This window comes from Paramormyrops kingsleyae, chromosome 15, assembly GCF_048594095.1.
Source record: "Paramormyrops kingsleyae isolate MSU_618 chromosome 15, PKINGS_0.4, whole genome shotgun sequence".
NCBI classification, from domain to species: domain Eukaryota; kingdom Metazoa; phylum Chordata; class Actinopteri; order Osteoglossiformes; family Mormyridae; genus Paramormyrops; species Paramormyrops kingsleyae.
The window spans coordinates 2,819,066-2,843,736 of NC_132811.1; the positions used below are offsets into that span (position 1 = coordinate 2,819,066).

Below are 24,671 nucleotides of genomic sequence, written 5' to 3' on the forward strand. Positions count from 1 at the left end.
CTGACATGCAGTGCCACGCATACACACACTGACTCACAGACACACACACTGACATGCAGTGCCACGCATACACACACTGACTCACAGACACACACTGACATGCAGTGCCACGTATACACACACTGACTCACAGACACACACACTGACATACAGTGCCACGTATACACACACTGACTCACAGACACATACAGACAAGCAGACACACACATCTACACCTACACACTGACAGACACACACATACACACACACTGACACACACGCACAAACAACATATACATACACACACACACTGACACAGTCACACACATACACACACTGACTGATTTGTTAATTATTTGTTTATTATTGGGGGGATAGATCAAGATCAAAATGGCCTTTCTCTTGCAGTGCCCTCCATAACGTTTGGGACAAAGACACATTTTTCTTTGATTTACCCCTCTGCTGCACAGTTCAAAATTTCAAATCAAACAATTCAGACATGATTAAAGTCCACATACATTTCGGTTTCACCCTGTAGAAATTACAACACATTTTATACATAGTCCCTCTATTTCAGGACTTGAATTTTTTTCAGATTTATGGTGCCAGTGTAGTTTCCGGCCCACGTGTAACACCGTCATTCTTCTTCCTTCATACTTACATGGAAGCTGCAGCATACAGGGTTTATTGCTGCATGAACTCTTGCTGCTTATTCGCAGCCTATTACTGTTTCGACTTCTTTCTGTTCATATAAGAAATATATGAGCTGTCTGTCGTGAGCGGATCCATTAAGTTTTGTGAATACAAATCGTTGCATGTTGCAAAGTCCTTCCCGTGTTGTTTTATAAATACACTATATAGCCAAAAGTATTGGGACACCTGCCTTTACACACACATAAACTTTAATGACATCCCATTCTTAATGCATAGGCTTTAATATGGAGCTGGCCCACCCTTAGCAGCTATAACAGCTTCAGCTCTTCTGGGAAGTCTGTCCACAAGGTGTAGGAGTGTTTATGGGAATTCTTGACCATTCTTCCAGGAGAGCATTTGTGAGGTCAGGCACTGATGTTGGACGAGAAGGCCTGGCTCACAGTCTCCGCTCTAATTCATCCTAAAGGTGTTCTATCGGGTTGAGGTCAGGGCTCTGTGCAGGCCAGTCAAGCTCCTCCACATCAGACTCGCTCATCCATGTCCTTCATTTGCTTTGTGCACTGGTGGGCAGTCATGTTGGGACAGCAAGAGGCCATCCCCAGTGTTCCCACAAAGTTGGGAGCATTAGATTATCTTTGAATGCTGCGGCATTAAGAGTTCTTTTCACTGGAACTAAGGGGACAAGCCCAACTCCAGAGAAGACAACCCCACACCGTAATGCCCCCTCCACCAAACTTTACAGCTGGCACAATGCAGTCAGGCAGGTAACGTTCTCCTGGCAACTGCCAAACCCAGACTCGTCCATCGGATTGCCAGATAGAGAAGCATGATTCATCACTCCAGAGAACACGTCTCCACTGCTAAACACCCGAGTTCAATGATTTGGAGAGGAGAGCCGATACTTTTTGAAATACAGAGTCAACAGCGATTAGTCAACGTTGATTCCACTTTCATGACATAACTGTCCAGTGTCCCTAATATACACACATCTCAGACACAAACACACTGGCTCATACACACCCATACACGTATGCACACACTGCACACACACATGCACACACTGACAATGTGAGATCCCAGAATGCATCAGTTTTAGTTACACTGATTACACTCTAAACCACAGGTGTCAGACTCCAGTCCTGGGGGGCCGGAACCCTGCACATGTTTGGGTTTCCCCTCGTTTAAGACACCTGATTCAACTTCTTGTGCTAATTACCACACAGCAGTTGAGCTGAATCATTTGTGGTGGAACAGGGAAAGACTGCAGTTTGACACCCCTGCTCTAAACCATAGAAATCTGCAATGACAGTTCAGTTTAAAAAATGAATTATATTCCTTTATAATAATATAATACTACATGTTGATGCTTTTGTCCAGAGTGACATACTGTCCCACTGTCTTTAAGTACAGTGTCATGGTGCTGTTATCTATTATAAAATAATGACCTCTGCTTTTATGTGAAGCAGCTCAGGCTGAATAAAGAGGAACAAAGCCCTGAAAGAGATGCTTATCTGACAAAGGCCCTCTTCCTCTTAACGGCCAGCTCTTAGTAAGATGGCTGCCCTGGGATGTCAGACAGGGTGATGATTAGACTAGTGTTTCTCAAAAGAATCCCCGGGGGGCCCCAAACGGTCCACATTTTTGCTCCAAGAGCCGGGAGGGAGCAAAAACATGAACTGGGGATCCCCGAGAATCGGGCTGAGAAACACTGGGTGACTGCTGAGAGCCTGACAGCCTCCACCTGAGGCGGGTGGCAGACTGGCTCTGGGTCGACCCCCCAGCCCCCGAGGGAGGCCCTGCTCTCAGGACAGCGAGTCGGCAGAGAGAAACTGACTCGTGCAGACAGGCAGAAGCAGGAAGGGCGGCAGTGATGGGTCCCGAGAGCCGCCGACACGCATGGGGGCAGCTTGGGAGGCATCGGCGTGCAAACCTTCAACCTCAGGGCCGGCTGGCGGGGGCCACTGGGGGCCACTAGACCCAAAATGTTAAAAACTACACAGGCGCTCAACGCTAGAATCCAATGTTTCTGTTTTGTAAAAACACACGCACATCTCTTGCTGGGCTCAGGCAGTCAGTGTACGATATGATTACTATAAGACAGTTTACAAATTTTAGCAATTTACCATGACTTTCCTCTTGCTCCATTTTCAAATATTAATTATGTTATTTTTTAAAAATGACCATAAAACAATCCCATTTCAAAGCCCCCTCCAGGCTTAGGAAGCCCCAGCACCCGTTCTCAGCTTGATGGAGCGCCGCCCCCCCCTCGGCCGAACTCCTGCCCGCTCCCCCAACCGCCTCTATAAATGTTTAACCTTCAGAGGCTCCGCGGGCACCCTCAGCCAGCTTGCCCCCCCGCCCCCGTGCAGGCCCGGCGCTCAGGAGGAGATGTGTGCCATCATCCAGAGAGAGACCTGTCACGCTGACCACACCATCATCCAGAGAGAGACCTGTCACGCTGACCACACCATCATCCAGAGAGAGACCTGTCACGCTGACCACACCATCATCCAGAGAGAGATGTCATGCTGACCACACCATCATCCAGAGAGAGACCTGTCACGCTGACCACACCATCATCCAGAGAGAGACCTGTCACGCTGACCACACCAGTCAGCAGACTCTCTTCAGATAAAGTGACCGCGAGGGAGATAAGGAGCACAAAATCGCGTCATGGAGCGGCAGCTAAACTAAACTGTTCATTACTGGAGAAGCGAGAAGGTGGCGCGTTGCCATTTGCAGATATGGGGATGTACAGGCGTGTGTAGAAGTGTGAGGGCTTATATCCAGTTTACTGTCTGCATATCGAGACCTCCAGCGGCTCCGCCATTACGCTCGAATTGATGCTTCACCAGCGAGAATCTGCGCCTCCTGGTTAAACTCCCTCCAGTGCTCACATAAACACCAACACGTCCCGTACATGCAGCCCCCTCGTCTTCTCACTGGAAGCTGGAGAGTATCACCCATTCCGAAGCTCTGCTACCATCTGCTTGGGCGAAGAGAGAGACCATGGAGCATCTGCTGAAGAGGAACCAGAAGCAGCAGACATTTCTCCACCTTTAAACCAGATGGATTCATTTACACCCTCTAAGAGCACTCCGTCCTCCGGTCTGGCAGGAAATAAAAACATTAACAGGGAAATTTCAAAGTGGCTGTTTGCGCCTCCATCTTGCTAGACCCAACAGTGCCAGATCCTCCCAACAGCACTGCCAAGTGTGTGTATGTGTGTGTGTGTGTGTGTGTGTGTGGGGGGGGGGGGGGGTATGAACAACACAGGTGAGCCCCCATCTCACAGACTGAACTGCCCCTTTCCCCGTGGTGCGTCCTGCAGAACACCCCCATTCACGGGGCCCTGACAGACTACAGACCCACACTGGCGTGCACGTGCGCCAGCAACTACAGACCCACACTGGCGTGCACGTGCACCAGCAACTACAGACCCACACTGGCGTGCACGTGCACCAGCATTATGCAGGGCACACGAGGGCCAGTGGCTTCTGCGCAAAATGTGAGGCATGTAAACGTCCCAGGAGTCATATAGGATCATGAGGGTTTTTCAGTGGATTTTCTGCATTCTCTCAGTGCATAAGGATGCTAATATATAATAATAATAATAGAGATAAAGTGAAGCGCTTAATATATCATGTAATCATCTTATTATATTATATTATATTATTATTATTTGAATGCTTTTTCCCCACAAAGGCTGACTGCTGGAATGCTGGGGTCTGATACATCTGTACACCGACTGCACCGAATTAGACACACAGACAGACAGAGACTCAGACATCAGGACATCAGCATGAGATATTTAAGCATCGTCCTGCTGTAATTCTGCATGAATCTGCAGTAACTCACTGGCAAGGTGTGCACTGTGTGGGACTGCAGTGATTTTCGGCATTTCATTATAAAGAAAATGCACTCAGTACCTGGTGCTTGCAGGCAGTGCGCGCATGTGACTCATTCACTGACTCGGTAATCTGCCCAGATTAATTAATAAACAGCTATTAATTAATAACATAGCAGGCCAGACTCTGAATGACCGCACTAAGGGATCTTGAATAAATGTATGAATTTGAGTCTGCATCCATGACCTTCCTCCTGCGCTAGTGAGTGTCTCACTCCTCCTATGGAGAGATTCACAAAGACATGACAACAGAAAAGTACAATCATACTGATGTTCCACTCAGAAGATGCCATCATGGGTTCAAATCCCGTGACCAGTCGAGTAACTATATTTGGCCCTTAACTGCAGCAGTTCTGTTGTCTGACCATCAGACTTACTCTCACCAGTATATACCAGTCTCTCTCATAAAGAGCAAGATGGAATATGTGAGAACTAGTCAATGGCCCCTTCTCCCCGATGACCAGACCCTCGTCTTTAGGCCCCGTCACGCCATCTCAGTCTCTGTTGAGATAGAATAACAGCGGCTCTGGTCACTGGGTCGCCATCCTAACCAGCTAAAAGTCACTCAGTGGGAAGAAAAAACAGACAGAGCAGCTGTGTGAGAAAGAGCTTCACAGTACACATGGAAAAAGGAGAACGCTTAAAAAGGACCCGACCGCCGCAATCCCACAAGCCTCACTGAGAGGCCTATTGACAAGGTCGCTGTGGTCACGAGTCTGAGCACGAGTAACCCCCAGGGGAGCCGCCACACCCGAGACGGAGAACCCATGATGCTTTGCAGGAGACACAGATAACTGCATGTACCTCTTTCGCAAAACCTGCAGCCCAGGAAAGGCGGCGGCAGCGATCGGCACACTGAGGCCCCGCGATACGCGAGGCACAGATGGTGAGTCTGCGCGAGTCACGCTGCCACGCGACTGGCCGGGCGAGGCCGCGTTCGTCGCCGTCCCGGCGGAGCGTGACTGACAGGTGGCTGGCGTGACGCACCTGCGGCCCGGGAAGCGGGGACATGACGGCGGCGCACCGTGAGCCTCAGGCGCCGCCGACGCGCGTGGTCATGTGACCACCTTCCGGGACACGCGCGGCGTTACACGAGGCATTCTGCTGCCAGGGAGATGACAGCGACTGTTAGTGCGTGAGCAATTACACGCTTTTTACGGAAACACCCGAGGTGCTCAGTTATTTCAACTGATACACGGCGCAGGAAACGTGCGCCAGAATGAGGGACTAAAATATCGCAATCATGCCGAGTTTGGCCAGGCCCCGCCTCCCCTCTGAGCACCGCACCGCTATACCGACAACTGCGGCGAAAAGGGTTTGCCTCCGGATGCCCCCATTGAGTTATACGTTTAAAGACGACACCACTGGAAATATCTTCACATATAGGCTATGTGTTCAAGAGCACAGACCCTGATGCGACAAAGCCATAAGTCACAGAGGAATTAGGCGACAGGAGCTGGGGAGGGGTGAAATCACAGCGCGGCAAACCCTACCTACAGCCGTTCCCAGGCCAAAGCACCACTATCCGTTGCCGGCCTGTTTGTCTTATATAAATACCCCGGAGAATCGTGCACCCAGCAGAACAGCCGCACTGTGCTGCATGTCTCCTGATTCACACATGGGGACGAAAGTGATTCACTAACCTAAAAGCCCTTCTGCTCTAATGCCCGGTCCCAGGACATCCGGAGACAGATAGCAGCAGACAGGCAGAGAGCACGGCAGCCATGCGGACAGCGAAGAGGCGGATGGGCTTTCACACGTCGGAGAATAACACATCAGCAAAACGCGACGGTACGGCACAGGGGGAGGACGTGGGCGTCCATACGCGTGAGAGGAGCCAGGGCAGCAGAAGGCTCTCGCACTGCATATCCGGCACACTGTTCATGGTGACATTTCGAACGACAAAGCAACGCAGCAGAGCATCAAACACACACATCACCTGGATGTCACAGACTTAACACTTACGGTGATTTATGACCGAACAGAAACACACAATCCAAACAACGCGAAGAATCAGCTGAGGTCAAATCCCCTGTAACCGCGCCGCTCTGGATGAAAACCGCAAACATTTCTCAATTACAGATAAATTCAGTCAGGTTTGTTATATCAGTGTTAGTAGATATCTCACAAGGGTCCCCTGCAATTTAGTATTTACCCAATTTACTCAGTAAAACAAAAAGCATGGCCCTTTAAAACCATCTCCTATGTAAATATCTGAAACGACATGAACAAGTAGGTCAACACCAACAGCATGTGTCATATGAAGGGGCAAGCTATGGTGATATCACAGAAACTTCACAGCCAAAGGTGTAACCATTAACTGCAGGACATGCCCCCAAACCCAAACAAACTATCAAATGAACACTACAAGGAAAAAAGCGTATCATCACAAAGGTGAAGAAGGTGCAGAAATGCTTGGATTGCAACCATCATGCTGACACCAAGGACCTCCAAAAATTTTCACGAGTGGCGGGATTGGTCAGAATCGGATCTCACCCCCCCCCCCCACTGACCCCCCCATAGTCAGTACAGCTCTTCCACCTCCACGACAGAGTCGGGACACGCACAGATCTCAACCGGGAAGCCATTTAAGCAGCAGCACCTACAGTAGCAGCGCGGGGTAGCGTGGATGTTTCTGCAGGAGTTCTGTCAGGGACGGTGACAGGCCGTTTACAGCGGAGGAGGACCTTAGCAGCTCCCTATTCAGCACACCAGCTGCTTCTCGTCAAGGATGGAACCACTTAGCTTACTGCTGTGGAATAACCTCCAGCTCTGATCATCCACCCATCATCTGAGTTACACAGTAAAACATGGACTTGCTTGTGATATTTACGCAGCAGTGGTTAGGGCAGCTCCAGGGCGATGTGCCTAACAGTGATTTGCTAAAAAGCGTGGTTTGACATCAAGAAAAATAACTGCATCCGCTATTTGCTAGTCTATAAAAAAACAACTGGCAGTATCAGTGAGAAGTTATTACAGTGTCACTGCACAGGAGGGAGTTACAGGATAGGTGGTTTCTGGTGGATCCACTGCAATGCTCTCAGTCTACAAGCAACTCAGAGAAACACTGAAACTGCTAGATGCCAGGAACATCGAGTGACACCAGATCTTTCTCCTGTGCATCAACCTGCCAAAATTCCCGAAACATCGAACTATACAGTAGATACATTCTATATGACAGGATGGAGGAGGGAGCCTAATTTCGTTGGGGAAAGTGCTGTAAGCCGGCCTGCCAGAAAAGCGAAGTTTAACACACGGGGTCTAGCACAGTCTGAACGGTGACAAAAGCTCATTTGTTTTAACTGTTCACTCCTCGCGTGTTCTTAGAGGACCATGGCTGTTTACACACGCACACACATCCTGAACAGTGCGTCTTCCAGTCCACTCAGAGTGCACCGTGTCTCACGGCCAGCAGAGAAGGGGGGGAGGGGGGACTGAAAAAGCATCACAGAGCTAAAATTACCCCTGAACCCCCCCCCCCCCAGCTGATTAGTGCCCTGACTCTGTTCTGAGGGTCCACTTCCTCGGGGCGTCATGAAGACCACCGGGAAGTCTCACTGCGGCTCAGAGGGCGGCCCGCGGCGAACACCGGGGAATTTACAGCGTGACACTAGCTGAGCGCTTTCGCTGCTCCCAGCCAAACGCGCTGAGGGTGAGGCCAGGCAAGGGAGCAGGAGGTTATGTAACGAGGACCGACTTAGCTACTGCCCTGAGCCTGTCTGGAGCCGGCGCACCGAGGAAGACAGAGAAAACTAGGGCGGCAAACAGGGCAGAAAGTAAGAGCAAGAATGAAGGACTGTTTATTCAATCAGACGCTGACTTCATAAATAAATCAGGGACGAGGGGAGAGTGGGACTCCACCGCACCCGCTTCTAAGGAAGTGCTCAAAAGCCCCACTGCACATCCTGCAAAGTTATGACCCGCCAAAGCGCAGCTTTACTCTCGCCACAGCTTGTCAGGAACTGCTGCCCGGCCAGACGGTAATCAGGCCCGGAGAACGGGGAGCAGAGCGGGGCCAGGACAGGATGCACGGCTATTCGCCAAGCGTGTACCGCGCACACGTGCTCCGGCTGAGCCCGTCATCCCATCCGGAGCCGGCGGGAGGAGGAGCAGGAGGAAGAGAGCGAGCTCACTCACCTTGCATCCGAATATTAGCGACACTGTGCTGCTGGTGCATGCGACTTTACAGTGGCACAACATTGGCGAAAAGCAATCCAAGTTTTTGATGCTGGGAGACATCTTCCTCAGTGCCGGGGCACCTCCATGGACAGGCGGGCACGGCGGCGCGGATCCTGGAGCGGTGCGTCTGTGAGCGCTGCCCGCACCAGGCGCCCAGCCTCATTCCGCGGCTCGCGCAGCCCCAGGGGGAGGAGAGCTCCCTTCGTCCGCGACTCCGGCGGGAACTGCGTCCTCCACGGCTCGACGCGACGCGCGGGAAAGCGGTTTGTGCGGGAGCCCCGGAGGAGCCATTGCGCGTGCCCTGCGGAGAGCCCCCCCCTCCTTCCCCCAGCCCCCACCCCCCCACAGCCGGGGGGGCAGAGTGCGTCTCCCCCCGTCAGGGGGGAGGGGGGAGGTGGGGGCGGCAGCGGGCCACTCCGTGCCACGCGGACAGGCTGATCCCTCACTGCCGCTTCCCCACCTGCTGCAGCGAAACCATGGCCATAGTGGCCGGGGCAGAGGGGTGGGGGGCATGCGAGCGAGGGAGGTGGGGGCAGGGAAGCACGGGCATGCGTGTGTCTCTCTGTCTGTCTGTTTGCATGCGCATGTGTGTACATACATCTGTGTGTATCTGTCTGTCTGTCTGTCTATGTGTGTGTCTGTGTGTGTGTGTGTGTATGTGTCTGTCTGTCTGTCTGTGTCTTTCTGTGTGTGTGTGTGTCTGTATGTATCTGTGTGTGTCTGTATGTGTCTGTCTGTCTGTCTTTCTGTGTGTGTGTGTATCTGTATGTGTCTGTATGTGTCTGTGTGTGTCTTTCTGTGTGTGTGTGTGTGTGTGTGTGTGTGTATGTGTCTTTCTGTGTGTGTGTGTGTGTGTCTGTGTGTGTGTGTGTATGTGTCTGTCTGTCTGTCTGTCTGTCTGTGTCTTTCTGTGTGTGTGTGTGTCTGTATGTGTCTGTGTGTGTCTTTCTGTGTGTGTGTGTGTGTGTGTGTGTGTGTGTGTGTGTCTGTATGTGTCTGTATGTGTCTGTGTGTGTGTGTATGTGTCTGTCTGTCTGTCTGTCTGTCTGTGTACTCAGGGTGGGGGAGGCTGTGCCTCTACAGCTCAGGCCATGTCACAAGCTCACCAGGGACAGGCAGAGCAATCGGATGGGGGGGATTAAATAAAGTGCCGCTTGCCATCATATTCCAGGGCCCGAAAAATACAAGGAGCGTCAGTCATCCGCATTCCGGGTTACCGGCACGAGAGGAGAGGAGAGTACAGGAGAGGAGAGGAGAGGAGAGGAGGGGAGAGGACAGGAGAGGAGAGGAGAGGAGGGGAGAGGACGGGACAGGAGAGGAGAGAAGCCGGGCAGCACAACTGCCTCTCCTGCTCGCCACTTTGCTATCTGCTTCCCCCGCCCTGGCACTGGGACAGAGCATCCAGATGTCTCACTCGGGTCCAAGTCTCTATTCAGAGAACGGTCACTGAAACACTCGTGTGCTAAAGCATCCTCATACAAACGTGCCGCACATATGGCGCGAGTCTTAAACGGAGGCGGCTTTAAAGCCGCTTCCCGCCGTCCTGCCAAGTCTGCATTCACGGTCAAATGGACGATATCTGGCAGCAAAAACAAAGGAGCAGCTGGACAGGAGTCGGATGAGACCCTCGGAGTTCATAAGCAGCCCGGTAAGTTAGAGAGGAGGCCGCGGGGGATGATGGTCCCGGAGCCAGGCAGCGAGAGCCCTGAGCAAGAGAGCGGACGCCCCGCTGCCAAAGGTGCGATTAGGAGCCACAAGCGGGAAGGAGCACAGCTGCTCCTGTTATAGATCCGCTTAAATCCTGTTAGAGATCCTCTTAAATCCGAACAAATGCTGACTTGCCTTGCGATGTCTGCCCGGTCCAAATGGCCACGTCTAGCATTTCAGTCTGAGGTTACAGTACTCAGCAACCTTGCGTTTTTCATGGCTACACCGGTTAAGAAAAGTCAGTCCCACAATGCTTTGTGCCTTCAAATGTAATCCTACTGTGTTTTGTGCCTTCGAGGATAATCCCTAATTGCTTTGCCCCTTCAAATGAGATCCTGAAATTCTTTGTTCCTTGAAAGCTAATATCAAAGATAGCGGTTTTTTTTTGCTTAGTTTTAACCAAAGAGAATGTAATTGCAACCTATTCACTTGCAACTGAAAGGGTCATAAAAGTGTCCGCCGAATAGATTGGCAGAGGAAAAAAGGACCAGCCATCCTGGGTGCCCAGAAAAGGGGAAGTGAGAGGGGAACGGGCCTGTGGCCTCCATCCAAGAGCCAGATGACGCCTTGGGTACCCTGCTAAATTCGGGCTAAGATAACGCAGCAAGTGCAGCGCAGACGAGCTCCTGCCCTCCAGTGGAGCATGTCACGCAGACAGAGCGACCGGAGGGGGCAGAGCTTCATAGAGCTCCATGGCTTCCAGACCACGTTTATGGGAGCAGGAGAGGCAGGTGCTGCAAAACCAGACTGAACGGCAAGCAGGCGGCCATGGCGAAGAGGAGGCGCGGTCCATGTGCACGCGGGAGAGGAAGGGCTCTCCAGCGGAAATGCGGCCCACATCATCCATCATCCACGCATATTTCCGGAGCACGACGACCCCCGGTGGAGGAGGCCTGAAACCACAGCACATAACCCACTGGTTTTTGGGAATCTCTCTAATATCATCTGTTCCTGAAGCATGGGGGTCAGAGGTCACCGCATTAATCCTGAAACGCAATTAGGACACGGAGCGCTGCACAGGAGCCGGACCGCAGGTGACAGCGCGGCGAGAGAGCGGCCTCGCATGACAGGAAGCCGCTCGGAAGCCCATTACGGACCTGCGACGGGTGTTTTGGCAGGATTCATACGTTAACTCTGCAGAACGGAATGCATGTGTGAAATGCGCGTGAACAGAACCAAATAACTAATGTTTCTGCCAGACATGATATATAGAACACTGCAAACAGTACACAGCTCATTTAGGAAGTCAAACATTCACCTCCATCACCCAGATTATTCTATTATAATATAATATTACTGGTTTTTGTTGGCTCATGTCCAGTCCTTCCTGCTTAGTTATTATCTCAGTGACATTTCACACAAAGGTTGTCTTATTGCACCGCATGTTAAAAGCATATTAGGGAGAAAATGCCACTTTCACCAAATCATGCTACAATAAAGTCTGATATTTTCCCAAATTTGGGAGACATGGTTCCTTAAGGAGCCGCTGTATGTGAATGCAGAACAGCTGCATCGGCAAGCATCCCTCCGGTAGACAGAGACATGGGCTGAACAAGTCAAGCAAACTAGGCTGCGACTTTCCATGCGATTCTGTACTACAATCCTCAGACCCACATTGCAAGCGCCCCTTCAGCCTTAAAGGGACAGGATCTTATTCGCTCTCCTGAGCTCGAGCCTGGCTGGGGAGGGCGCCTGTCCGCAGACATGGCGCTCCATCATCTAGCCAGCTGACTTACGGCCACCCGCGTGCATTACGGAGTAGCGCGGAGCCGTTAATTAAGCAGCGTGTCCCAATTCCGTTGCAGCCGTGGCGCCGGCATGGCGCATGCCCCAGCCCGCCGTAACGCGCACGTATAGGGATGCGCTCCCTTCCTGCTGGCCTACTTTTTCCCGGCTTTTACAGCCCCCACACCCCACCCTTTTGGTCGAATGATGACGCAGACCTATATTTTAATATACAGGAAAGCGAACCTTTAGCATACGTTATGCGATGTTAAAGGACAACATCTCACTAAGTCGATTCACACCCCCGGCCTGCATGTTCTTAACATTCAGTTTAACGCCCTAATCTATGACTTTCCTTATCTGATAAGAGGCTCCCTGTTGACATTGAAGCCCCGCTGGTAGACAGGTGCCCAAATAACAGGAGAATCTCTAGAAGCATCTGAGTCTATAGGGAAACAACTTGTTCCTTCATCTGGTCACATGATTACAAGCTGGCCAATCAGCCTCGCTGATGCTGCTGGAGACCGCAGCCTATAGGAGGAGATTTTACTTACATGTTATTTGGCAGCCGCTTTTATCCGAAGCGACATGCAATTGAGAAAGTAGGATCAATCGGGGGTTAAGGGCCACGCACAGGAGCCTAAGCGTGACACCACTCTGCCGACCCTGGGATTTGAACCGATCACAGGCACAGCATCCATGCCCACTGAGCCCCACCAGAAAACACTAGTCATGTAGATGTAGAAAACGGGGCTTTGTATTGGGGCTCCAAGGTCTGAGGCGCATATCCACAGTGAAACTGCCTCGTCACATTGGTTTGTAAAAGTAAATCAGCTCACCTTACACAGATCACCCAACGTGTGCCGATTCACCACCCGGTTTAACGCAGTGGGTTTGATGCCTTGCTTTTCTAACTCTCAAACACACACAATCTGACACACAGTCAGATCGGGGCAGGAGTTCCCACAGTCCTGCGTGCAAAGCTCCATTCTTTGTGCTGCTCTGACGGCCCCAGCGCTGCGTGGCTCTCGCGGTCTGGGCCTGGCACCCGCGCAGGGAAGTCACCTGACACACACGCTCATCAGGAGCCATCATGTGACTATGCCGCATGACAGGGGAAGAGCGTGACCTTCCAAACAGACAGAGCTGCCATCTCCCAGAGCAGCCTGCACCATACACAGGGGGTGCCGACACTTAAGGCTGATTTATCATTCTGCATCAGGTCTACGTAGAGCTTACATGTACTATTACATGTGATGACACTCAGACATGATGCCGTGACCTGCACTGCTAGAAAGATGTATACTTGTGCACTTGTGTGTCTGTGTCCTCTGTAATTACACCAGTGTGTGTACAGAGTGTGCAGGGTTTAGGGTTTTTTTTAAGTTTTAAAACATTTTATATTCTGTCAAAGGAAACTTCCAAAGCTATGCAATTTTAATGAATGTTTCTTTTCAAGATTATCTAGTATGCATTTAAAAATCAGTTTAAAGGTTCCTGCCGCCGCTTTTGCACTAGACAGTCATAGTCATTTTCATCTTTGCTGGTTAAATCACTCATAGACGGGGGTTTGGGAGAAATGTATTTATTTTGAGCTCCTTTATTGCTTGGGCAGCCCTCGCCTGGATGGGTTGCGACAACAGGAGAGTCCCCATAAAACCCAGCCGGAAACAAACAACAGCAAAACACTTGCTTCCAAGTGGACCAATCACAGCTGTTGGGGTCTGTGTCGACATGACATGTAGTTCCATTTCTGGGGAGGTGTGCATGGGCTGGGGTGTAGGCTACGGTGTAGGGCATGCGGCTATGCCGTACCTGTGGGGCAGACTCCACATAGAAGTATAAACCAGCTGTTACTAACCCTAACCCCAGACTGGAGCTATGGGAGAGGAATGGATCCATAGATGCTCAGAAAGTGGACCTCCTCTACCCTCTTCATCCCTGTAATTATAGCATTATCCACCTATTTATCTAGTACGAGTAAATTCCGACACGTGTCAATTCTCAGCATTTCCTGGACGCTGGATTATTCACTGGTTTGTGGTGCAGGATCATCAATAGTTAATTTATGCCATAGGTTATTCTCCCGAATGGAGGACAGTTCACGTTCAGGACCGACAGCTATGTTATTTCAGGCTGCTTCCCACAATGTCTAGTTTTTCGTCCGTTCCTGCCCCTGAATTGATGACACACATTCCCACATAAAGGCTTGTTTCAAAGGGAAACAGCGGGCTCTCTGCGGCCATTTCAGCTCCGATTAATGGGGGCTACTCAACTTTGCTAGCCCCGGGTGATGGGTACACGGCGCCCCACAAACTCTCCTGCGATCCGGCGTGGCCAGGGCACGAACTGTGGGTGCGGAACACTGCAATCTCCCGCTTAAGCTCTCATAATTACCTCCTGTCCTGCTGAATGCAAAACAAATGAGTCAAGTGTCAATTACACCCTGCAGAGGCATGCAAGCCTCTTTGCTCGAAGCATGTGTGGCCCCAACGCCTTTGCAGTACGAGGGCAACTCGTGTATGTTGTAGTGCACAGAAAAGCACCAGGATTGGACACCTAAGGGCCTAGCAAGACCAAGTCTCAATGACTAGAGGAGATGCTTCAATTGCATGTTGGCATATGCCAGCGTGTGGTTGAAGACACACGGGGGCATGGTGCTAGAGCGATGGGGGGGGGGGCTGGTGACTCATCCCTCCTCAGTGGAGAGCCGCCCCCCCGGGGCTCCAGCCCGCCTGGATGATAAACTATCCTGCTCTCATGAAGAAGCAGCTGATGAGCTTCAGCTTCTGTGCCATATGGAAGCAATCAGGCCTCCCACGGCAGCGATGTGCTTCAGTAAAACACAGACGACAAACGCAGATCTGAACTATGAATGCACCGAAGGCGAATACTTGGGGGCAGAGTCACATGACTCCTCGACCGTAACCACACCAAGCTACTGTATTTACTTGGTCAAACTGCAGACCGGAACCACAAGGCAACTCCCCAAACTTTCCGGAAGGAAATTGTTGATTCTCCTTCCACCACATCTGCCGGCCAGGGGACCGGAGCAGCGACTACCCAGACTCTGCCTTGAGGAGGCCCAAATCTGGCATAGCTTGGGTTCCCGAGGTTACCTAGCAGGGGAATGGCGGGGTCTCGCCCCAGAAACCTCATTAGCGGAGACAGAATGCCGGCAAATTCTACAATATAAAACCATTTCTAGGTTTTTGGCTGGCAAACATTTAAACGTGTGACGTGGTTGGCTGCAGCACAGCTCCTTTAACAGCTCCTTAAGTGCACATAACAGAAAATCTGAGCCCCCCAACAAGAGCACTGGGGAAGCCTTGGTGCGGCGCCCTCTGCAGGCCGAGCCCCAAACTTCCAGCTTCATGAAGAACATCATCTCCACAGGGAGTTGATCAATGGCCAGAATCTGGGCTGTTACGTCTGTCAGTGGCCCAGCTGCGTACAAGCGGCCACCAGCAGGACGAGCACGTTGCACGTTTTGAGGACACTCATGTGCAGAAATTCCGGTATCGTCACCCCCAGAAAGCTTTAATTGTACAGAACATTTTCATGATGAGAGCTGCCCCCATTTTCAGCCCTTGGGGAGCTCGTCCTGTGTCAGACTCACACCGGTGGGAATAGGCAGACAGCCACTCTCCTTCTCCTTACAGTGGGGAACACCTCCCCCTGTAAAAGGGAGGGGGGCAGGCTGGATCTGAGCCCCACTCTGGGGGGGAGGGGGGACGCGGCCTCGTTTCACCACAGCAAGTTTAATAATTCAATCGATACTATAAACACAGGGAACCAACTTAAAGCCGGCAAGTCCTTAATTCCTACTTGGTTGCTATGAATATGAATATGAAATGAACAGAAACTGCTGGCTAAAGAAAATGAGAATAAAAATGAAATTTAGTACAGAGCAAAGGGGCTATCTGGCACCATGGCTCCTGCTGGGCCGACTTCTGGAGGTCACGGGGGGGTTGGGGGAGATTGGGGGCATCTGCATCACCACGGTACAAATGGGAGAGAGCCCCCCCTGTGCACGCTCCAGGGAAATGGACAGAGCTGGAAAATAAAACCTCTCATTCTCATTGTGGACAGCAGAGGGCAGTGTTCAATTACTGTAGGCAGTCTCGGGAAAATTCTGTTTGCTTCAGATTAAATATGCCACTAAATCAAGAATATGAAAATAATCGAAACTGGAAAATTCAGCATTTTATGTTCTGTCGCACATTTAAATCAGCTGTGGTTCTAGAAGCTTTTGCAAATTGTTTTATACCCTTGTAAATGTCTTTGTTAAGCACAAAACAGACGCCAGACTGAATAACTGAGGAAGCCTCAGGGGGCAAACATGGTGCCGTTTGTGGTGAAACGCCGGGGAGGAGATGGGATGAGGAACATTCTCAGCAGACTTTCACGGGGCCATACGGCCTTCCGAACCACCTCAGTGACTGCCCACCTGCACGCCTGGGAAAGGAGAAGCAAACATCACAGAGCCCCGCGGCAGAGTGCGGGGGCGGCAGACAGGCCGCGCGGGGGCTTCGTCACCTCACACAATGGCGTGACCTTCAGCGTGCGGCGGGGGGCGGCATGCACACGCCGAGGAGCCCCCAGCTATAAATAACCAAAAGATGAAAAGTACCTGCGAATCACGTTCAGCCCTAACAATGGAAAGGAGACTTCAGGTCCCAGCATGGAGAACCTGCTTGAGAGCCTTTAGCTGTGAGGTGACTCAGGGCAGGCAACGGAGCCCTCTGCAGTTCGGGGCCAGCGTGCCGTCGTGGCTCCATAGACGGCTCACGACTCAGCAACTGACTCACAGCTGATGTCGCCTACACCACCCCCTCCCCACACACCAAACCTCTCATGCGGGGGGGGGGGGGGCTTCTGGTGTTGAGGGTGGGGCTGCACCCACAGAGGGTGATACTGGCAGCGAGCGCAGTCAGGAATTCCCCCGATTTCCCAAAACGCTCCACATCTACAAGATAAGGGCATTCCTGCGTTCCCTGACCGCTTACTCAAGGGAGTATCTGTAAACAATCGGGGGGGGGGTGTAATAACGTGGGCCACCCGTCTGAGCCCACGCAGGAGTACAGTCCCAGGAAACCCGGGGGCCAAGCCGGTGAAGATGTGCTCACGTTCAAACATCCCAGAAGGGAGACAGAGCCGCCCTGCTTCTTCCAGCCAAACCTCCCACAGCCTAACGGGGCAAACGGTTTATTTTTATCGAGCCGGTCCGGCGCAGCCAGGCGGGGATGCTGTCGGCGCGGCCGGCTAATGGCCACATAATCACCGCCTCCTAATCCAATGAATGTGAAACAGGAAACGCCGGAGTCTGAAAATATCTCCATGTTTAGACTGCAATAATTGTAATTGCCACCATTATGCGGGACTCAGCTTGGCCTCGCCGCTGTCCCCGCAAGTGGCTTATGGCCAAGTCACCGTCCATCTGCACCAAGGACATCAGACTCGGTTCCCTCAGTGCAGGGCAGCGGGAGTGGGAGTTCAGCGAAGCAGGCGGGCCGAACAAGACGGACTCACCCGGAAGCACGGCTTTAACTGACAGGAGCCAGCAGTGCAGATAGATTCAGTCTCAGAACCATTACATTATGAGGATGAAATTCTCAACAGTAGTAAAACACTGATATTGTCTTTTAAACAGAGCGGCTATGCAATGAGTACTTGGAATTGGAGCTTCGGGACGGTACAGACAAAGCCGCCTGATATCTGTCACAGCGACTGCGGGACGGTACAGACAGAGCCTCCTGATATCTGTCACAGCGACTGCAGGACGGTACAGACAGAGCCGCCTGATATCTGTCACAGCGACTGCGGGACGGTACAGACAGAGCCGCCTGATATCTGTCACAGCGACTGAGGGACGGTACAGACAGAGCCTCCTGATATCTGTCACAGCGACTGAGGGACGGTACAGACAGAGCCTCCTGATATCTGTCACAGCGACTGAGGGACGGTACAGACAGAGCCGCCTGATATCTGTCACAGCGATTGAGGGACGGTACAGACAGAGCCGCCTGATATCTGTCACAGCGACTGAGGGACGGTACAGACAGAGCCGCCTGATATCTGTCACAGCGACTGAGGGACGGTACAGACAGAGCCGCCTGATATCTGTCACAGCGACTGAGGGACGGTAGAGACAGAGCCGCCTGATATCTGTCACAGCGACTGAGGGACGGTACAGACAGAGCCGCCTGATATCTGTCACAGCGACTGAGGGACGGTACAGACAGAGCCTCCTGATATCTGTCACAGCGACTGAGGGACGGTACAGACAGAGCCGCCTGATATCTGTCACAGCGACTGAGGGACGGTACAGACAGAGCCGCCTGATATCTGTCACAGCGACTGAGGGACGGTACAGACAGAGCCGCCTGATATCTGTCACAGCGACTGAGGGACGGTACAGACAGAGCCGCCTGATATCTGTCACAGCGACTGCGGGACGGTACAGACAGAGCTGCCTGATATCTGTCACAGCGACTGAGGGACGGTACAGACAGAGCCGCCTGATATCTGTCACAGCGACTGAGGGACGGTACAGACAGAGCCGCCTGATATCTGTCACAGCGACTGAGGGACGGTACAGACAGAGCCGCCTGATATCTGTCACAGAGACTGAGGGACGGTACAGACAGAGCCGCCTGATATCTGTCACAGAGACTGAGGGACGGTACAGACAGAGCCGCCTGATATCTGTCACAGCGACTGCGGGACGGTACAGACAGAGCCGCCTGATATCTGTCACAGCGACTGCGGGACGGTACAGACAGAGCCGCCTGATATCTGTCACAGCGACTGCGGGACGGTACAGACAGAGCCGCCTGATATCTGTCACAGCGACTGCGGGACGGTACAGACAGAGCCGCCTGATATCTGTCACAGCGACTGAGGGACGGTACAGACAGAGCCGCCTGATATCTGTCACAGCGACTGAGGGACGGTATATATATATATATATAGACACACACACACACACACACACACACACACACACACATTACATATTATTATTATGTTACTCATATCCTTAGCCTGATAGGGAGGGGTACTTAAGGCTTAAACTATGATTATGTTTATGGTCTTTCTATATCGTGCATTTTCACCTATCGCTGATGGGTCTGGAACGTAACTGTATATATTTTATTTATACAGGACCTTTCAAATGTCACAAAGCACTTCACAGGAAATAAAAACAAAGATCAATAAACAGCCTGTCTGTACAGAGAAGCTATGGACACCATTTAAAGTTTAGCGTCTTATGCACAGTGGACAGTTCCGCTATGCAATGAACATCTTACCTTGCATGTCCAAACAGCTGATGGTAACAGAAATGTGACATAGAACACAGACCACAACATGTACTGTACACAGACCACAAACACTGACAGTCATAGTGTCCACGAGGTCACCTGACCCTCTGACATGGCCCTCACGAGGTCACCTGACCCTCTGGCATGGCCCTCACGAGGTCACCTGACCCTCTGACATGGCCCTCACGAGGTCACCTGACCCTCTGGCATGGCCCTCACGAGGTCACCTGACCCTCTGGCATGGCCCTCACGAGGTCACCTGACCCTCTGGCATGGCCCTCACGAGGTCACCTGACCCTCTGACATGGCCCTCACGAGGTCACCTGACCCTCTGGCATGGCCCTCATGTGGTCATCTGATCCCCTGCCATAGCCCTCAGCCTGCAGAGGGCGCTACACTTATTGGCAGTGTAAGAACCCATCAGTACTTCCTAACGTGGATGACGGCCGATGGCACAGGAGGTTAGGAGCACCGGGGGGGTGGCAATCGGCTCCCACTGCGCCGGGGTCATCAGGCTTGGCACAGGGCTCCCTGATCCCCAAGTACAGCATGTGAGCCACGGCAGTGGGAAGTGTGAATCACCCCCTGGAAGACAGCGTGGCTCTGAGCCACACGGGGGAGGGGTCACCATCGTCCGGCAGACACATGCCGCACAGTACAGTGGCCCCCCACTGTGGAACAGCACATTATGAGCGTCCTGGGGGAAAAGTATATGTCCGGGTGGGGGAGGGGGGTAGGGTGCAGTGTTTATCCGGCCCGTGGGGGCCTCTCTCGTCCAGAAGCCCACACGCACGGGACATGCCCTCAGACCACATGCAGAGCTCAGCCGCACCGGCATGTGTGGACAGCAGGGGGCGGTCTGCCCTGCCGAGTCACGTCACCGCAAGCAGGAGGCACACAACCAGGGAAGCCGAAACCAGGAACCCCGATTAAACCGAACGCCGGAGTTCAATGGCACTTCTGTGCCTCAACCTGCTTAATCTGCCAAAGGTGCATCATTATTAATAAACGCAACTCTGCAAGGGGTGTCTGTCATGTCAGTGACAGTGCTAAGGGGCTTAATAAAGATTAATCCTGGATTCACGTTCCAGCCAAACAGCAGAAAATCCAGACCCCATCATGCATCCCCGAGTCGACACTGAGAAAACAGTACAGTTTTATTGTGCAATTCATAGCGTCCCTACTTTTTCTGATGCAGCTAAGCAGGATTACCAGGTCAGCAGGCACGCATTCTTAACAATGCAAGGGCATTCTTTATTTACAGAGACACATACCCAGAAGGCCCTGCATCCCCCCCCAGAGAACGAGGCCCAGCTAATGAATTTGTTTTGCTCGCTGTCGCTGAGATAAAGCGCTGTGCAGCCACCCTGCGCTGTAATTCACCAGGGGGGCGGTGGGGGCTCGCCACTGCACAGATGTTCTGCCGGAGGAAAGACAGCTGCATGGAAGATCCCCACGGAGCCGCCTTCCTGACCCCTCCTCTGCCAAAATACAGCCCCTCCCTCCACTTTTTGTTTTATACACATGTCAAAAAAGCCTTTTCCTCCTTTCAGTACCAGCACAGGACAAAATAAGGTGCCTATACGGGTTTAGAACAGTTTTCTCAATCCAGTCCCCAGGGCCTCCGGACAGTCCAGTCCACATTTTTGCTCCCTCCCAGCTCCCAGCCAATCAGGAACACAGAGAACTTGGTACAGGTGTGCTGGAAGCTGGGCATGTGCAGGAGTGTGGACCGTCTGGGGGTCCCTGATGGCTGGTTTATACAAAGGGAGGCCCAGCGCACACAGGAGAAGCTCAGCAGGAGGCCGACGTGACCTACAGCCGCTGACACGTCAGGGCGTAAAGCCGGCAGGGGGGCCAGGGGCCGACGGGGAGCTGCGACTGCAGCAGCACTCGAGTGGGAGGCCAGAATGACTCACGGGCGCCGGGGGGGCGTGGAGGCCGCCCAGCCAGCCTGCCACCCACCCGCCTGCCCTGGGCCGCCGGCCGCATGGAGCTCGCTGGGCTCACGCTGCACGTGGCGGCAGCAGAGGCGGCCCTCGGCACCCTGCACTCAACACCACTGTGCTCAGTAATGGACAGGAAAGAGGGAGGGCTTCCCATACGTCTGCCTGCTAACACTGGAGTAACCTCACCAGCACATTCCCCTATAAAACACCACGGCCGTTTGGCCTGAAAATGTCTTGAAAATTCTGACGAACACTCACAGGTTAAAAAAACACAAGTTTTTAGCCCATGGTGCCTGTGACAAAAAATCTCGGGTTATCGTGCAGCCAAAGCACACCCGACCCCAACCTTGGGGGCAGTTTTAAAGAGACCCAGACATGTATGAACACCAATCATCCGGTTTGGGACTGATGGACTTCCTAAATGCTCCCGTCACAAACAGGCAACTGTGCTTTAGCCCAGAGTGAGAATCTGGGGCAGAAAATACAGACCACAGCCGTAAGCGAAGCTGAAAAACTCAGAGCCTTCAGCTCGCTGCCGTTTAAACAAAGATAAAGCGGACGGGGGCTCTGCAGTGCCAGGAGAGGCACGCGCCCCGTCTCAATGCAGATCTGCCACCAGACCTACATTCAGCAGAATGACACGGAATGCAGAGATCTGGAGCAGACTGTCACCGGCCTTTCGCCAGCGCCGTGCCGAGGCCGTTTACAAGCTGCGGCACGATCAGCACGCCAATCATAGGTGCTACTCACACTTTTGTCAAGAACTCACATTGGACAGAATCCCCTAAACAAGAGCAAATCATTTGCTAAGTGGATATGTTTCATTCCAACGAGCAGTGAGTCACTCTGATAATAAATTAATGAATCATTATTACCATGTGCTGTCTGAACTTTTTCATTGCCAGAAAGCATTCATTTACTTCTCAAGCCAAATACTACACACACACATTGTTGTTTTTCCCAGAACCCTTAAGCGAGGGGACAATTCTTCAAATGAGTAAACTTTTCAAAATCAAGCAGGAACTACCAATGTCAAATGATCGAAACGGTCCTTTAATCAAACGATAATTAAAACAGATTGAAAACAGAGTGATTCTGCGACACTGACCCAATGTAATTATCATTCCCCCGCAAGTACCCCACTGCCCCCCCAGTGCTAAATGCCTGTGCTATTAGGCTGTATTTTACAGGACCGAACATCAGTCCTACAGCTGCTCCCTACAGCCATCAAGCCATTAGGCTTCAAGTTAAACCTTCTGGCACTTTTACACTCACTGGGCGACCCAGACAGACCCAGACAGACTGAGAACTACTTACCGCTCAACCGCTCATAGCATCTCGTATATTCAAACCAAATACACGGTAAAATTCGGCGACCACGTTCCTGTGCTGCTAAGGGTAAGCACAGACTTTTAAAGTACCTCAACTGCTCTGCAGTGCTCCTCTCTGCAGCTGTGCAAACGGGTGCAAACGAAGGCCGAGCACAGCTTCACTTGGGAGCCTTTCATTGATGAAGACTCTTACACAACCTGAGTCTTAACAGTAACAACATTAACTCTTCAAATGCAATCGTATGTTCAAGAGGATCAGAAACAAAATAGAAAATAATAATAACCTGCTATACAAGAACATTAAACATGATTACTCATAATCATATTGCTCTGAGACTCCATGCACATTAATGCATTAATACCTTGCTGTTATTGCTAATTATTATTGCCTAGTGCTGATGTCTGCTTTCTTTCATGACTGATTTTACCATTTAATAAGAATTAATTCATACGAGTCTTCCACCACTTTATCAGTGCAAGACATCACCCAGAAACATTAGTTGCATTATGTCTTCCACAGATTATTTGAGATTAATTTGCAAGCTTCTTTGCTCATGGATCTCGGCACGGCGTATCGCCATCCAGAGTCATTCTGCCTGTCTGGAGCATTAGCGTGACAGAGGACAGCACAGCTCTGTCTTAACCATCTGTTCCCACTCGGCCATGGCAGCAGTGACACAGTTAGAGCTTCAGGTTTTCCGCCAGGAGCAAATTCGACAAACAGAAGCTGAGTTCCGCATCCTGCTTTGGTACCTCTGCTTCTACCAGGGACCTGCAAGCGGATGTCAAAGCACAGACTTCCCAGGGTGTCCACTAATCCTTCTACAGGTACTTAACGTAAAAAGGCAAAGGCAGCAGTGCATTTGAAATCCCTGAGGATGTCCCTCTCCTTAAAGCATGAAGACACCATACCTATGCTCTGGGATTATCAAGGGAACAACCCAGTGGATGGACAAAGAACATTAAATAGTCGGTGCTGTTATACAGTTGTGATTTAGCAGGCAAAAAGCAATGTTTGTGAAAATATTTGAGCGTAACAAAGTGACAGTGATGCACTAGTAAGATACTGACATGGACACTCCAAACAACTTCATCACATTCATACAAAAACATACTATAGGCGATATAGACACCGATTCAACTGAATGACATATTTTGGACTGTAGGAACAAGCCAGACTGTCCAGAGAAAGCCCACGAGAACATGGGGTGAACAAGCCAGCACCTCACACAGAGATACAGAGACAAGCCACAACCCTCGGACAGTACGCCAGACTAAAGAAACAAGGTGCTGTAATCAGCTTCACCAGATCTGCATGCTACTGTCCTTGTACATGCCACCACTAGGTCACACTGCTTTGGTTTTCATACAATTTGTCTCAAAATAAAACCGCAGATAGATCTCCATCCATATAATGTTTCTGTGAAGTGTTAATAAGATCAATGAAATACTTTTTGAGTTCAAAAAGTTCAAAATGTCAAGTGTCATCTGTGGTCATCCTTTCCTTTGCTGCTACTAAGTGGTGCTGCTTCAGTTACAGTGTGATATGTCTCTAAATAAAATCAGTTCCAAACATTCTTTTATACAAATTTCCTTCGAAGTTTTAAAAAGATCCATCAAATATTTTTTTAGTTATCGTACTAATGAGATTAGTGTCTGTGGTGGCAAACCAGTATCAAAACAATATGTATCCCCCATCCAGAATACAATTAAAAAAAATCCTGGGACAGCACATTGTGGAGGACCTCATCTGAACCCTGAACACCACCTCCCTGGCTCAAAGCAGCACAGCACTTCCACTTCCTCTGTTGACTGAAAAGGGGAAACTGTCCTGACAGGCTGGATCACTGTCTTCCCCTGCAGAAACCCATGAAGATGGTTGAGAACATCCTCTGGAACTCTTTACCATCCATCC

General features: G+C 51.3%; 1 protein-coding gene across 12 annotated transcripts in view; it reads right to left on the reverse strand.

The window, feature by feature from the left end:
- LOC111860396 (disks large homolog 1-like) overlaps nucleotides 1-24,671 on the reverse strand; it is a 135,736-nt gene that overhangs the window by 82,577 nt on the left and 28,488 nt on the right. The window contains exon 1 of one of the 12 annotated variants that reach the window (XM_072699498.1): nucleotides 8,678-8,983. The exons of 10 other annotated variants lie outside the window; for them this stretch is intronic. In XM_072699498.1, coding sequence (XP_072555599.1) covers nucleotides 8,678-8,779 — 102 coding nt within the window. In that variant the 5' untranslated portion in view covers nucleotides 8,780-8,983. Of the gene's footprint in view, nucleotides 1-8,677; nucleotides 8,984-24,671 lie in introns of those variants that run through there. One more of the 12 variants, XM_072699502.1, reaches the window with a different exon arrangement.